The 17233-nt window shown below is 49.2% G+C and overlaps 1 protein-coding gene across 2 annotated transcripts in view; it reads right to left on the reverse strand.

Moving 5' to 3' along the window:
* FBXL13 (F-box and leucine rich repeat protein 13) overlaps positions 1-17233 on the reverse strand; it is a 2326763-nt gene that overhangs the window by 370393 nt on the left and 1939137 nt on the right. Inside the window, exon 18 of one of the 2 annotated variants that reach the window (XM_069628058.1) lies at positions 7122-7205. The exons of the other annotated variant lie outside the window; for it this stretch is intronic. Within the exon in view, the coding sequence (XP_069484159.1) occupies positions 7122-7205 (84 nt within the window). The remainder of the gene's footprint in view (positions 1-7121; positions 7206-17233) is intronic. 2 annotated transcript variants of the gene reach the window in all.

Consider the following 17233-nt stretch of genomic DNA (forward strand, 5'->3'; position numbering starts at 1 on the left):
GTTGCCCCTGAGCCATCCTCCCGAGACTGGGTTTTCACAGTACCCATCCTGGGAGGTGACAGTTTTGAAGGAAGAATGCCATACTTGAGGGACAGTCTGAGCGGGCAGTAGAGGCAGGGCCGGCGCTAGGCGTGTGCAGCTGCACTTGGCCCCGTGCTGTTAGGGCCCCGCGCAGAGGGTGCTGTTGACGCCATATTCTTGCAGGCTGCAGCATGGGCGGTGTGCTCAGAGTATCTAAGCTTGCTGCAGTGCACTCTGGGAACATAGGCGGCACACGCTGCAGCATGCATGATCAGAGGGATGCTGTTTTACCTCAAGGTATTGCTCCCTTTAGTTTCTTCTGTTGAGGCGACTTGTCACCGGTCATCCTCCTGCTGCAACGTTGGCAAGACAAATGCCCCCCTGCCAGTGGCCCAATAGGCGATGTGGGCCTCTTAAGCACGGCTGATCGCTTTCTTAAAGCACAGCTTTTTAAGTGTGTGTGATTTACCAATGATGGACTATTTATTTAAGAGACCATTGTTTTGGACAATGTGTTCTTAACATGTTAAGAACTTTAAAGGGTCCTTTATATTTTGAAAGCACATGCAAGGCAGCAGTTAGCTACCTAAAATCTATGCCTTCGTCCAGCACAATTAAACATATCCCACAAAACCCTCCAACAGTGCAGTTCTGTCTCCCTCCCAACCCTTCAGGATAACACGCTGTTGACAGTTTGGGCAAACCAGGTAGCATTCATCTACCAATACCGTAATCCCTGACCCAGGGAAAAACAATAGCAGTTACTAGTAGCACCATTTACATTATTGAAACTTTACATATATGCCATTTTTTTAAAACTATTTTTCGCTGCTGCCTACATACATCGTGGTCATTATCGTGTGATGTCACTTCCTATGATGTCATCAAATGCACATTAAGGGGCCCACACTTAATTTGCCACAATTGGCCCCACAAATCATAGAACCGGCCTGAGAGGGATCTCTCTGCGCTCTTCCCTACTCCAGAGCTGTGAAATGAAGGTTGCAAAGCCTTCGACATCTTAAAAGGTCAGGTGGGCAATCTGAGATATGAGGAGGGGCTTGAGGAATCCTTGTGTACCACCTCCAGTAGCACTGGTCCCCAAGGCAACTCAGAGTGTCGAAGGGCGGCAATGCGACTTTGTTACAGGGCCTTCAGGGATATCTTAAAACAGACGGGTGCCATCAAAAGCGGTGACATCAAGGAGCGGAATACAAACAGGAGAAAATCACCATCTACAAACCAACACAAACACTAAGATCCACCAACTACATACGCCACAAACACAAACAATACTAAAAACAAATATTTAGGGGCATCAGCATTTTCCAGCATAGCAGTGAAACTCTGGAACTAGCTCCCAAAGGAAATACGAACAACAGAGGATCATCCCAAGTTCAGGAAATTATTAAAAACATGGCTCTTTAACACTCTGAGCTGAAGAATACTTCGGAGCGACTAATAGTCCACCCACCACAACGCAAGAGAACTTCATGCGACTGGACCACTAAAAATTCCACCACAAACACACTAAGAATAATTTTAAGCGAATGCCAATCCATCGCAACAAACCCAACCAACCCTACTAATAACTCTCTAACCCGCTAACATTCACTGTATCCACCACCCCTTAACCTCACTAACCATCCCAACCAGCTTCTTTTTCAGATCTGCCTGAGCACCTGGAGACCATGAAAAATGGCAGCTGTGTGCCTTACAAGTCTGAATAAATTAGAAGTTACTCACTGTAGTTACTAACGTACTCTTAGTTCATAGTCCCCTTTCCTCCATACTGCATGGGCGTCCTTCGCTAGGGATGGGAGACAGAACCTTTTTCACCAGAAAAAACCTTCTTCCCCTTTAAATTTAGAGGCATGCCGGCGAGGCCTTGGGAGCATGGGCTCACCTGACTCCACCCACTGGCGCCACTCCTCAGTCCCCCTTGAGGCGTCGACAATATTACAATTGCCTAAGTGACACCAGTTTTATTAGGGGGGAGGATGGTGGGATGTATAGGAGGAAAGGGGACTATGGACTAAGAGTACGTTAGTCACTACAGTGAGTAACTTGTAATTACTCTGACATCCTGTCCCCTTTCCTCCATACTGCATGGGCGATTACAACTGAATGTAGCTCCAGGGTGGAGAGGTGACCCTCCTTAACAAAACAAGTTCCTTATTACTGACTTCCAGAAGGCTGCATCTGACCTGGAGCCAGCATCCCAATGGTAGTGCTTGCAAAAGGCCACGGGAGTGGCATAAGTGGAAGCCCTGCTGATGAACTGCCACTGTAAGCGTCTCTGGAAAACAACCGCCGTGGCCTTGGCTCTGAATGTGTGGGCATGCATGTTTGCGGGAGGCGGTTTGTGTTGCCCCTTCTAGGCCTCCTTAAGGAGGCCACCATCCCCCTCGCAATGGAGGCTTTGGGCGCCTGATATCCTGGCCCTGAACCTCTGAGGGTGATAAATAGAGCTTCAGACTTGCGGAAGCTCTGGGTCCTGTTCAAATAGACCTTTGGCACTCGTCTAGAATGAAGACAGTGCTGAACCCTCTGAGGATGGCCCTTAGGGCCAGCGAAGAAAGTAGGGAGTCCCATCTCCTCATTTGGATGGAACGCAGAGACTACCTCATGATGCAGGATGCGTTCTGAGGACCACCCTGTCCCTGTGAAAGGTAGTGTATGACTCAGGTGCCATCCGAGCTTGTATTTCGCTGACACAGCGTGCAGACGTAAGACCCACCAAGAGGGCTGTCTTAATGGTGACTAGCCTGCTGTCCGCGGACGCCATGGGCCCAAAGGGTTTATGCGCCAAGGCGCCCAACACTATGTTGAGGTCCCACACGAGGTGTGGCTTCTTGATGGGCGGGTAGAGCCTGGTGAGGCCCGTCAAATGTCTTTTAACCATTGGTTTTGCGGATGAGAAAAACGTCCTCCCCTGAGTTTCCGGAAGGCTCCGATTGCTGGCCGATAGGCTTTGAGGGCGAGCCAGATGGCAATCAACTCAAGCCAGTTGATGAGGGCTGCATGCTCCTGACAGAATCCTCTCTGTGGACAATATGGCTGTCCCAAGGTAGCTTCCCTTCCTGCATGGGGATGCTAACCCGCGGAGCTGGCTGACGAAAGGGCCTGCATAGCCGTAAGTTGCTGTCTGTGCTCCCCCAGATTAGGTTGTGACAGAGATGCAGTGGAATGCTGCCCGGCTCTGCCCGGGAACCCCTCTACTGACTCCAGGAGGATGCGCAGTGTAACTGCAATTTAGGCGTTGGTACCACCAATCCGAGGTCACTGTTCTGCTGAGAAAATGCCCTATGGGCCTCTGATTGCTGTGATCTTCTCCTCTGAGCGGAATATTCTCTCTGAGCTAGTATCCCAGATGAGGGCCAGGAATGTTAGAGTCTGCTTGGGCTCCGGCTGTGACTTATTGAGATTGATGGAAAATCCCGACTCATGTAGTGGAAGCATAAGGGCGAAGGCGGTGTGGAGGACTGCCTCCAGAGACCTTGCCCTGATGAGCCAGTCTAGGTATGGACAGGCGTGGTGACCCTGAGCCCCAAGGTCATCCGTCCTGTATAGACCATGGGGGGCGGATTGAGGCCAAAGGGTAGAACTTGCATAGGAAATGGAAGCCCATGATCCTGACTCTATGAAAGGACTGATGGGGCTGCAGATCGGTACGTGAAGGTAAGCATCCTTCAGATCCAGGGAGCACATACGGCCTCCCGTGCATAATATCTCCGCAATGCGCGTTCGGGTAACCATTGTATGGGGAAAATCTGTGAATAGGAGCCCAGACCCCGCTGGGAGGCTGGGACTTCTTCCACTGCCCGCCTCTACGTGCAAGTGAATTTCTGCCCACAGAGATATTGTCCCAATTTGTGGGAGGGGAGGGGAGAGGCTAAGGAGGGATTGGTAGGCAGTAGCCCAGGGAGGATCCAAGAGTCAGTGAACCTTGTGCGCCAGCATGGGCACGCGTCTGGCTATATCTCTTAGGGGTGGCCTTAGCGAGGATGGATAAGGATTCAGCAGTCTGGGGACTGTTCCTCCTCTTATCAAGTTCCTAATCTAAACAGGTTGCCCCGCCCCCAATAAGGAAAGGTCCAGTATGTGTTTCTGGGCGTCCGGGTTGAAGTTGGTCACCTGTAGCCAGATAGTCCTTCTCCTGCTAGTAGCGCTGCAAATGGCACTGCCTGAGGCGTCAATGTGCTCCACGGCGGACTCCATTATGTCTTGTGCAACCATTTTTGGCCTCCGCCAGCCCTACCTTGAAGCGTGCCGGGTGCTGCACCGGAAGTGGCCGAGGAGTGTGGCTGTGAGAGTGCCAACAGCAAGAGGGGGTTCCCTCTAGCTGTCTAAACATGGCATTGAGACACCTGTTAGGCTGAGCCGAACAAGGTTCAAGCTGTGACCTGCTGACCTGAGCCGGCTGCTGAGAAGGAGGCTGTGGGGCTGCCAAGACCGTTGGAGACGTGGGAGCCGGTGTTGTTGGTACTGGCCTGGGTAGCTGGGGCTGCACAGGAGCCAGAGGCGCTGGAACCAAGGGGGGCATGTGCGTGGATGCTAGCGACAGAACCAGAGGGAGAATGTCCCTGAGGGTCATGGCTTTTCAAGAAAACCAGTCTTCATGGGCCGGTCAAGCACTTGGAGGCGCGGGCATGGGCGATGGGCCTTGTGGGTGCTGGGGCCTGAACCCACTTTGCCTTACTGTCTGCGGGGTGCATCGGCCCTGCAACGATGAAGGGTATGCTGTGGGCCACGTACTTAGTGAAGACCAGTCCCACCTGGAAACTCGTTCCCCTACCTGTTCCCCAAAAGGGGATGGTGTCGGACGAGCCGCCATTTTATCTGGCCCGGCGGCCATTTTCGTTGGGCTGCATGCCACTTGCCTTTGTCGTGGTGTTTGCTACGTTGGGCCCTGCCTCTTCCAAGACTCCTGGCGGTGGAGGTTGAGGCCTACCCTGCACCTCAGGACGGGGCCTGGTAGACAGATTGCCCTCGGTGATGCCGCTGGTAGTGCTGCGTAGAGGTGCCTCTTCAGACATCTGTCTGGTACTAGGGCTTAGCCTTTCAGGCCTAACTCCGGTAATAGTTCCTTGCGGCCCCTACGCTGAGTCACCGGTAGGATCTCGCGACCCCTCAGCCTGGCGGCTAGTAGCTGTAGTAGCAGCCTTGGTACCTGCACTGGTAAAGAACCTGGAAAGTCCCTCCCGTGCTTGTGCCTCCTGGACGGAGACAACTTTGCGGGGTGCGTGATGCGTACAGGTGCCCCCTCGGACATTTGTCAGGTACTAGGGCATAGACCCTAGAGCGTAGACCCTGTAATTGAACCGTCAAGCTCCACAGCGCAGTCCCCGATAGGATCTCGCGACCCCTCAGCCTGACAGTTGGTAGCTGTAGGAAGCAGCCTTGGTACCTGCCTGGGTACCAGGACCTGAAAGGTCCCTCCCGCTCCTACGCTTCCTGGGGAAGGAGTAGCTTTTGCGGGGTACTTGGTGTGTACAGGCGCCCCCGCCCCCCCTTGGACATCTGTCCGGTACTGGGGTGTAGCCCCTTGGGCGTAAACCTGGTAATAGACCCTTGCAGCCCCTAAGCGCAGTATCCGGTAGGAACTGACGGCCGGTGGCTGTAGCAGCCTCGGTACGTGCACTGATACCAGGAACTGAAAGGTCCCTGCTGCTCCTACATTTCCTGGGGAAGGAGTCGCCTTTGCGGGGTATGTGGTGCATACTGGTGCCCCCCAAGACATCTGTCTGGTACTAGGGAGTAGCCCCTCGGGCGTAGACCCAGTAATAGAACCTTGTGGCCCCTCAGCACATTGTCCGGTAGGATCCTGCGACCCCTCGGCCTGACAGCTGGTAGCTGCAGCAGCCTTGGTACCTGCCCTGATGCCCAGGACCTGAAAAGTCCCTCCCGCTCCTACGCTTCCTGGGGAAGGAGTCACTTTTTTTGCAGAGTACGTGGTGCATACAGGCGCCCCCTCGGACATCTGTTCGGTACCAGGGCGTAGACCCGGTAATCGAACCTTGCGGCCCCTCAGCGCAGTGTCTGGTAGGATCTGGCGACTCCTCGGCCTGACGGCCGGTAGCTGTAACAGCCTCGGTACCTGCCGTGATATCCAGGACCTGAAAGGTCTCTCCTGCTCCACCGTGTCCTGGAAAGGAGTCGCTTTTGCGAGGTACATGGTGCATACAGGCACCCCCCTCTGACCTCTGTTCGGTATTAGGTCGTAGCCCCTCCGGTGTATACCCGGTAATAGAGCCTTGTGGCCCTTAGGCGCAGTCACAGGTAGGATCTAGCGACCCCTCGGCCTGGTGGCAGGTAGCTGTAGTAGCCTTGGTACCTCCACTGGTACAAGAACCTGAAAGGTCCTTCACACTCTAGGTGCGGATGAGAACAGTGCCCCTACCTTGGGCTTGGACTTGTCCTGACAAATTCCTTTGAGTCCTCTCCAGGCAAACTTCCACAGAGCTCCCGCAACTGGGCTAACCTGTTCTTCAGAGGGCGTTGTAAGCGTGTTGCATGCGGTGCAGGACTCCCAGTTGTGGTCAGGGCAAAGGCAGCGGAGGCAGAGAGCGTGGGGGGTCAGACATAGTGAAGAGCCCCTTGCAGGCCGAACACCTGCTGGAGCCTGCTTACGTCGAACTGTGCCGGCGAGGAGCGTGGCGTCAGAGGACAAAGTCTGATTAAAGACAAGAAGAAGACAAAAAGAAAACAAAAAGAAAACACTTCACCGGGGAAGAGCGCGTGGAATTACACGGTCAGAGGCCTAACCCAGGATTGCTGGGTTAAATGAATGACAATTTCTAGTCATGGTGCTTTTACAGGTGTTTAACATAGTAAGGTATGAGCTACATATAATACACACAAATACACAATTTCTGGCACAATAGATCTGGTTTATCCCCCCCATCAGCACAGCTTTCATTCAGATAAGTGTGTAGTTGGATGCCGGAGGTATAATTTAAAACTGCAAACTCCACATTTCTGATAACTTTTCATTCATATGTATTTATTTGCCATTTTATAATATGTCACATACATGCAAAATATTTGAGTGCACATGAATATCTATTTGTACCAGAGATAATTGTTCCAATGTTTACCTGAATCCCAATATCAGTGATCCCTAGACATTCAGATACAATCAGTTCTCTAAGATTGCTGTTGGTGCCCAGTGCTGACAAACCCTGCAAACAAGAATAAAGTGTTCATCAGATTGCAAAATAACAAGAAATAAAACAAGTACAGTAAAATAGGCAAAAGCTTTTAACCCCTCCACTGGATCTATTGGAACATCAGACATTGCTGGTCACGTAATGCTGCTAGGTTGACTTCAACACTGGGCAATGGCCCAAGGCTGAAGCACCTGATGCTTCCTCCTTTCTTGAAAGAATTGCACACTGTGTCATTCCTTGTGGGATTCACAGGGTAAGCAACCAGGAATGCGAGACACACACAGAGCACTAATGGTGATTGGCATTAACTTTTAGTAAACAATAAAGGGGTTGGAAAATGCCTCACTATCCCTAATCTAGAAGGTATTTCTCCACTTCAACCAAATCTAAGGGTCTTTTAGGTGTCAAGATGTCCAAAGCAAAAATGTCCTGTGTCCATATAGTGGTAAATTCCCCTTATGGAACTTCCCTGGTATTCTACCTTAATTTGATGCAGATGTTCAGGCTTCTTGGGACAGTGGGGGACAATTAGCCCTCGGAGACCTGTCAACTGCATTAAAATATTACAATACTATACCATGAGGGCAGCGGTTCACTCATATGGCCATCGTTTCCGCAAGAACCGGACACTCATGCTATAGTGTCAAGTGGAGAGGCCAGCCGACTGGTTTCCAGGTTGTATAAATTGGTTCAGACTACCCAAATCTCCAGAAATAAAGCCTGGGTGAAATGGGAGCAAGAGTTAGGCATTGAATTGCAAGATAGTCAGTGGCAGAAATGTTGTCTTGTAACCATAGAAGTCTCGATGAATGTGAGATAGCGGCTTATCCAGTTCAAGTTTCTGAATCAGCTATATTACACTTCGGACAAACTTGCTAAGCTCTCCCCGAAGGGAGTAATGCGTGTGGGATGTGCAGGAGGGTTATGGCAGACTCATATGACATGTTTTGTGATTGCCCTCTAATCATACAATTTTGGCATGATGTAGCACAAATACTGTACGAGATTGTGGATATTCCCTCTGTGTTGTGCTCTCTGAAATACCTGCTTGGGGACATCAGTAATGCTGCATTAACTGTGCATAGATTATTTAATACTGCCTGTGTAACTGCAAACAAATGCATTTGAAATATTGGAAATCGAAATTGGCTCCTGCGAGCTCAGAATGGCTTAAGGATTTGATATACACCAGTGAGAGGGAAGAAAGCTATGTAACCACGATAGTCTACGTTTGAGGGCCTTTACGGGTTTATTTGTGGCTGACAGAGCATGACGACGAGGACACCTAAAGTGTATTAAAGATGAACTAGGTCTATCGGGATGTTTTTCTTATGCATCTCTCTACAGTCTGCAAAGTAATAATAATACCTGATATTTTGCATTTATGTCTGCAGCTTCATGTCAGCTGTTGTGTTGTCGCTGTGATATGTATGCATATGTCTATTTGTTAAATAAAGGTTAAAAAGGAAAGAAAATGTTCTGTGTCTGAATTCCTATCGTAGCCCTTGCATTCTAAAACTAACTCTAAAGTGTTAAAGAGTATTTTCTTTGACTTAGAAAGTGTGCAAATGTTCAAGTTCAACAAAAGTTATAACTCCAACAAAAGTTCCAAATGGAAAATGTTCACAGTTACAAAGGGAATCCCTTCCCCAAGATTCTCTCCACCAAAACAAAAACTTCAAAGAATAACAAAGTTCTTTATAGTCCAAGAGGATAACTCCCTCTTCTTGTGTTGCAATTCACTCCTGGAAAAATGACTCCATTCCCCGGGCCTTTTTCCACGTTCAATACCATTCAAATCCCAAGGGCATGGGTCTTCCTTAGGATTCTCTTTCCAAGGTAACACAACTTGGGTTCGAGTCCCAGACCTGGGACTCGTAAAATACCGGTTATACTCCCCTGCCAGGTTCTCTTGTACAGTTCACAGACTCGCAAAAACACCTGGTATGTTCTCTTGTACAATTGCTTATGGGTGCGAATCCCAGATCTGCAATTCACCAGGTATACTCTCCTGCCTGGATTTTATGTTACAATCTCTCTTTCTCATTTAGTACAAGGGGGCATGGGTCTTCCCCAAGTTACTTTATGGCAAAGTACTGTGATGATGAAGATGACACTGATTCCAATGAGAATTACTCTCTTCGCCACTCTTGGCAACCAATTCACTCTTTCAGGGTCTCTTTGCCTCCGTTTTGGCATTCCCTTCTCTCCTCTGGTTTACTGACAACATATGTGCTCTCTCACTCCAATCGTACACATTTGTGTACCAGCTTCAGTATTTATTGCACTTGAATGGCTTTCCTCAGTCTGCGGCATGGAGCGTTCTCGCTCCCTGTGTCAGTACAAAGCCTGTCATGGCTTCCAGTTCCCGCTGTGACTTCCTTCTACTTCTTCTACCGGCACCGCTTCTCTACGTGGCCGTTCTGTAGCTTGCCTCTCCACCTCTTCGCTCGTAGGCAGTGCTCTGCAGCCACAGCTCTCGGTCCTGTCTGCTTCCTGGTCTACCCGACCGGCCAGGAGTGCTTGGGTCGGCTTCCTCTCTCGCCGCCTCCACTCGCCTGCCTTCAGGGTTCGCTCCCAGAGTGGGACACTGTCTGCTCTGCACTGCAACCTGCACCTCTCCTCCGTCTCCAAGCGACGCTTAGAAAAGGAAGCTCTCTGCATTTTCTCGCAGCAGCTGATTTAAACTCCAGCCTCCAGACTGGAAAGTGTCTTGGGCCAATCACATTCTTCACAATACCAGACTGCACATTATGGTTCACACTCTTTCGCATGGCAGTCCTCTTCCTTGTCTCAGAACATGTTGTTTTATTAGGTGTAAAATTTCATACGTTCTGTCAGCAGCTTTTGAAGGATGTTGAAGGGGGTTCTCACAATATGACAGTAAGGCATGGGGAATGGAGCGGATGTCCCTAAAAGGAAAGGGGGATACCATCTCTCATCTGATGATGCCCGCCTCCACTCATATGATCCTCCCTTGCATAGCCACCCCCAGGGTCAGGATCAGGTAGCGGCTGCCGTCCCCTGGCTGGGAAAATAGTGGTGACATCATCAGATTCATTCAAACAGGTAGCAACAGACCTGTTCTCCTCAGAGTCTTTGAAGCCACTGGGCTGAGCTTAGACTCTCCCATCAGCTCTATTATTACCAAAACACAATTCGAGGTTAAACACAAGTGGGCAGAGTCATCTACATTCTTCTAGAGGGAACCATTACCCGCCCCATGAGGCATGCCGATAGAGATGGGGATGGTCTTAAGTGTGAGACTATGTAGCCAAGCAGCTCAGCAGTTTGGATTTCTGGGCTGCAACTACTTTCCATCCAGTCATTTGTTTTGAGGCACATTTGTTAGCTGTATTTCAAAGCTAAAACTCGACACTGCCATAATTGTCTGCTCAATATTTACATTCATTGAAGAGTACACAAACTGAAAAAATAATAAGCTGTTCAAAGCTGACCTATCTGTTTCTATGTTCAATGCAGTTGGACAAGTAAAAACACATTTGCTATGTTTAACTGAGGATTTAATCTCATCATGCATACAAAACATGCTGCATTCCTGTGTCAACGAATGACTAAAAGCAAGTGATTTAATCACGTGCTATTTTGTAGTGTATCTTTAAGTCTTTAAAGTAGTAGAAGAGTTCACAGAGATCTCTGGTTATCCCTAATCAGGTGTAGGCTGTTCGGTCAGTATGCATTCCAGTAGTTTTAGTCCTACACTCAAAAAGGAAGGATCGCACTACTAGAACATTACAGGAATTCAAAAGGACATGAGATAACATGCAGGGACATGTAAAACACTACTTGCAGGCAGGCAGTAGTTTGTTAACTTCAGTAAGTTTATTAACAGACTTAGCAACTGCTTTCCATGAAGATTACTACTGTGCAGAAATGAGAAAAAAAATCTTATGCCAATCAAATAAATATACTCCAAAAAGCCATGTACACCACACTTACTAATTGGAGCTGCATTGCTATGTTGTCATCTCCTGCTGTCCCCTCCTCTTCCCCCTTGGCTACCTTGCCCTCACTCTCCTCCTCCTCCTCTGCCCCTCCTAGGGCTCTTTCTCCTCCGCAGGGTGTACCTCTGATCTGTACCCATCCCCGGAAACTCTTTAAGGCTGGCAACCTTTTTCATATTGCCACTCTCAACTTTCGCTCTGCCATCAAACACTTCTCTGACATCTGCCACCTCCTTGAAGAACTAGACCTTGATGTCCTTGGTCTTTCTGAGACATGGTTCACGGCCAGCTCTGTCACGAGCTTTGACACTCCTCCCTGATGGCTACAAGATCCTCTCAGCACCCAGATCCTCCCGGTCCGCTGGGGGAGTAGCCCTGATCTTTCCTGAGTAGATTCTTGCCTCTATCATTCCCACTCAGACCTACTCCTCTGTTGAATGCCTTGTCTGTAGGCTTTCTCTCTCGCCTACCCATTCTCTTACTGTGGTTACCATCTACCGGCCTCCTGGTCAAATCACCTAATTTCTCTCTGAGTGGGCAGACCTCTCCTCCTCCCTCCTGGCCTCTACCACTCAACAACTCCTCCTCGGTGACCTAAATATACATTTAGACTCTCCTTGCTCCTCCTCTGTACTCTTCCGTGATCTCTGCGACTCCCTCTCCCTATCCATCCTCCCCTCTGGCCCGTCTCACTCTGCAGGGCACACACTCGATGTCTTGATCTCCTCTGACCTCCCCCTCTCCATCCCTCTGACCACCCCTCTCTCCTGGAGCGATCACTCCCTCCTCTCATCTCATCTCTCCCTCTCCCTCTCCCTCTCTTTCCACCAAGCCAAGCCTACCCCAACACTGCCACCTACCTTCTCGGACATCCGACCCGTGAAGCGTGTGTCAGTTGACGCTTTTGCCGCCACTTTCTCTCCCCCCTCCACCTTTCGCTGCTCACATGCTGACACAGCCCTGTCTCTGCTCTACTCTTCAATTTCTGATACGCTTGATGCTCTTGCCCTGTCATGAGGATCCGTTTGAAGTCCAAAGCCAAGTGCAATTGCTGGTATGACTCTGACCTAGCTACACTTAAACGTAAGTGTAGGGCAGCTGAGAGGAAATGGAGGACTTCGTGTTCATCCTCTGACAAACTGGCCTGTCGCCTGCTACAAAGGCAATACCGACTCTCTGTCCTCACCAAGAAGGGAGTCCACATTCAAGCTTGTGTCTCTGCGGCATCTAACAACTCGGCCGAACTCTTTAAAATCTGCAAGGAGCTGGCCAACCTTGCTGCAGTCTCTACCCCTCCTGTTGCCTCCCAGGCTCTTTGCATTTCCCTTGCCTCTCACTTCATTTAAAAAACCCAGGACATCCTGTCCACCCTCTTCACCCACACCCCTCCTCTCCCCTCCCCATCTGGCTTGCTGACCCTCCTTAAGCCACCCTCCCACCATCCTTCTCGTCCGTTCCTCTTTTCATCCCTGACGAGGTCGCTAGACAAGTCCGATCTATCCCTGTTCCTCTAAAACCATCAAGGACCATATTGACACCCTCGCTCCGGCTCTTGCTGAATTTTGCAACCACTCCTTTGCCTCAGGATCCTTCCCCTCCCCTCTGAAGCACTCCTTTGCGCATCCTCTTCTCAAGAAACCCATAGCTGATCCTTCTTGTCCAGCTAACTATCGCTCAATTTCCATTACTCCCTTTCTTGGCAAACTCCTGGAAAAGTTGGCCATCTCTCAGCTTAACCTTCATTCCAATTCTGTTAGCTGTCTCCATGACCACCAGTCTGGCTTCAGAGCTGCCAGAAGCACGGAAACTGCTCTCATAAACATGCGTGAAGATCTGCTCTCCAACCTTGACTCTAACATTCCCTCTGTCCTCACCCTCCTCAATCTCTCTTCTGCCTTCGACACGGTCAACCATACCATCCTGCTCAACAGTCTCTGTGAAAACCTGGGTATCACTGATCAGGCTCTGGCCTGGCTGACCTCTTTCCTCTCAGTTCGACCCTCCCAGGTCCAACTTGGGTCCTTCCTTTCATCCATCTTCCTCTCTACCTGTGGTGTTCCCCAGGGGTCTAACCTCTCGCCCTGGCTTTTCAACCAATGCCTGGCAACTCTAGCCCACTGCATTGCCACTTTCTGCTCAAATTTCCAATGCTATGCTGACGACACTCAACTCATTTTCAGGCTGCCCTCTGCCACCTCCTCTCCCTCTCTCATCTCTGATTGCCTAACTTGCATTCAAGATTGGTGTTCCGCCAATGATCTTTGTCTGAATGTCAGCAAGACAGAGATCCTCCTCATCGGCACACCTTCACCATCCTTTCCCCTCACTCTCTGGCCGGCCTCCCTTGGCCCTCCTCCTACCCCAAAATGCGAGGCTAAGTACCTCGGGGTCATCTTTGACTCCACCCTTTCATTCTCTGCCCACATCTCTGAGGTCTCTAAAAAGTCAAATTTCGGACTGCACCTCCTCAGAGGTACTCTGCCTTTCCTCTCCTTGCCCCAGAAGCTCATGGTATCCCAAGCTCTGGTTCTCTCTAGCTTGGACTATTGTAACAGCCTCTTTCTAAATCTACCTGCTTCTACTCTCCGCCCTCTGCAACTAATCCAGAACAGGACTGCAAGACTTGTCCTTGGCCTCAAGCCCTGGGATCGTATCTCTCCAGCTATGAAATCTCTCCACTGGCTCCCAGTGGATGCAAGGATTAAATTCAAAACCCTCTGCATTGTCCACAAGGCTTTCTGGGGCCTGGGTCCAAAATACCTTCAGCTATCCCTCTGCAAATACCTCCCCTCTCGAGCTCTTCTCTCCTCTACCTCCAATTCCCTCAGGGTCAGTCGTTTTTCAAAGAAACCAGCTGGGGGTAGATCTCTGTATTCGGCTGGGGCCTCCCTCTGGAATAGCCTCCCTGCCACTCTAAAACTTGAGAACCATCTCCGGTTCTGGAAGCAAATTAAGACCTTCCTCTTTTCTTCTGCCTTCGCTCCCCTTCTCCCCTGCTGATCTTTTCTCTCATGGCACTGTGCACCTGGCCACCCTCTGCCCTTCGGGCCCAGGTACCTGCTCACCCTCCCGCACTGCCTCCGGGCCACCCCTTGCACTGGGGTCTGTATCTGTCCCCATACAGCCTCACCCTTCTTCTTCCTGCACTTATCAGACCTACCCTGTCTGCTGCCTTAAACCTAGCACTTGCAAATTGCTGGCTACATTACCACTGTTTGTTGCCTTTATTATTTTTTTATTGTTATTTATCTGTTTCTCCTCTGCATCGCACTTTCCACTTCTCCCTCTCATGCACTTTTCCCCTCCCCCATGCACTTGCGTGTTCTCAATGTCACTGGGCCTAGTAAGATCGCTGTTTTGTTCTCCCCTGTTCCCCTCCCTTGCCTTGTCACGCTCTGAAACACTTGTGTACAAGCGTGATAGAAATAAAATATCAATCAATCAATAGCATCTTCCGACAACACTTGCTGTAGTATTGGACATTCCATTTGCTAAGCAGTCCCCCCACCTTTTTCTGTAGGAGGGAGGTGCCCATTAGGCCTATTCACCTAGTGGGATAGTACTTAACAGCATCTTACCACCTAGCAGAATCAATGCACTGACAAAGTTACCAGCTGCACCAGAAACACTAAGGTTGTTAATGTGTCTCTAAATATGGTTACCCTCCATCAGGGAGTAAAGAAAATGAAATCCAGCAAGAAAGCCCTGTGCCGAAGTCAGAACTTTCATAGCAACATAATGAGACAAATCTATGATTTATCTGAAACATCACGTTGACACAAATTAACTAGTTGTTATAATATTTTTCTTCCCCGGGAAACAGTATGTGCACATAGTCTTGTAGGACTAGATGCCTGACTTTTAACTGATGTGATCAATTGAAAGATATACAAACAAGCAATTAAATGCCTGCAAGATTTGCAGAATATGTTTGTCAAATTACTTTGAGGGTGTTTCAGTGTGGCTGTGGAAGCAGAGCTCTTTGCTGGTGAGTGAAATCGGAAGGCCCTCTTTTACTTTCCATTAATTTGCCTGGAGGCAGACTTTAAGAACTCCTTCCTTCGCAGAGCGTGCAGTGTGCGGAGTGTTTCAGTGTTCCCGTGGAGGCCGAAAGCTTGTGAATCAGCTCAGGTGTGTTGGGACCCCCGCTGGGTGCCCGAAGGTACTCTAACTTTCTTCTTCTCAAAGGCTGGTCATCGCTGCTTCAATATGCATGGCTTTGGCAGCAGTAAGCTTACAATGACTCTAGAGTCGAGTCACTGGAGGCGGCTGGTGACCATGGGGATAACGCTGCATTTAAATGCCTGGTCAGTAACAATTTTTCGGCACAGACTGAAGTTACAGGGCTTAACCCAGGACTATTGACTCCTGTTAGACATTCTGCCCAGGCTTTGTTGGTTGGAGCTGAAAGTGCTGTAGATGTTAATTCTCTTCGCGTGCTTGCAAAGTGAATGGGAATCCAGTGAAGCCCTGTGTTGAAGACTCTTGTTCCCCAGGCCACGTTGATCCCAAGGATTTACTGGACTGTGCGGATTCACATTTTGTATCCGATGTCTCTATCTTAGATCCAGTGCTCTTCTGTGAGTTAGCCAAAAGGGTGCGCCTCTCTTTATGCGCACGGTCACGAAAAATGGACACCATAATCGTGGCTAGCCCTGCGAATGTGCTGGAAGAGATGCATCTATATAAACCTGATAGTAACTTAACCTCTGCCCCGTTGGACCAGAGGGAATGTGGGGTGACTGTCATGCAGGTATCTCCAAATCAAATGGAGGTGCAATTATTTTTTAATCAACCAGACCCATACTCTGAGCGCAGCTCTTCTCTTCTGAGTTATGAGCTGTCCACCAGGAACCTTGAGGGCAGCCTATGACTTCTGAGCGCCTCAGCATAGCCCAATTGACTCAGGAAGACGTTTTTTTCGAGGATACTAGACACTATGGACAGAGGGCAGGAATGCAATCTGCACGAACTTCCAGAGGTTTGCACCATTCTTTAAGACTTATTAGCCAAAATGAACTTTGAGGGCTTTATAATGGCTTCCGGTTTTTCGAGACTGAAGTTTGGTTTAATTCAGGCAGATGCCATACCATCAGAGGTACATTAAGTTTGCTCTGCAACACAAACATATCTTGCTCAATCACATTCTGGTTATTCAAGTGGAAAGTTTGGTTTAAATCAGGCTGATGCCATATCATCAGAGGTTAATTTAGTTTCCTCTGCATCACAAACATCCTTTGCTCAATTACATCCTGCCTCTAGTCCCCTGAAAGGGGCTAAAGGTGGCTGACCATCTAAGGCCAGTTGGGGCGATGATTGCATTTTCCCCTGTGGCGAATGCCCTGACATGCCATGTTACAAATTCATCAGTGGTCTTGGATTGTGTGCCCTCAGGTGTGGGTATCTCCTGTGTGCAATTTGAGCCTGCTGGGGTAGTATAGTCGCCTCAAGAACAGGGGCCGAAAAAGTCCAGAAATGGTAAAAAGTCAATTCTGCAGCTGGGGCAAAATAAGAAAGGTTCTTTAAAATTCTTGCGAAGCAGAGACAGAAGTGTTTTCTGATTTATCTGTACTCTTGGACACTTCTGTTGACGCAACTGTAATTTCCGCCAAATCAAAAGCTACTTTGCTGAATAAGGATGTACATAAATGTCGCCCTTTGGCGCAGCAACCTAAGGGGAACTTAGGGTTAAAGCTGCATGTTAAGGGTAATGCCTTGATTACGGTGTACTTAAAGCCCCAAACTAAAGCAGAATGTGCAGACTTAGTGGATATGTCTTTACTGTCCACTTATTCAGTTAGTTCTGATGTGTATGGGGCTGAGTTAACCCAATCAGCTGGTCAAAAACATCCATTACCCAATCCTTTGCCTGAAAGAAGGCATTAGAGGATGTCGTGTCTTCTCTCTTCAGCGTCCCCTATTCGTCCTCTTACTGTTGCTAAGCTGGCACCAGCCAACGTTATTCCAGCGGGACAGGTCTTTCAGGGGGTATTGGAAATGGCTCCTAAATTCTGTACTATGGAAGACAGGCAGAAGAAAGCCGTGAATCAGGCTGTGCCTTCCGGCCGGACTATC

The sequence above is a fragment of the Ambystoma mexicanum genome, chromosome 12 (assembly GCF_040938575.1).
Source record: "Ambystoma mexicanum isolate Mex_15411 chromosome 12, UKY_AmexF1_1, whole genome shotgun sequence".
Taxonomy (NCBI): domain Eukaryota; kingdom Metazoa; phylum Chordata; class Amphibia; order Caudata; family Ambystomatidae; genus Ambystoma; species Ambystoma mexicanum.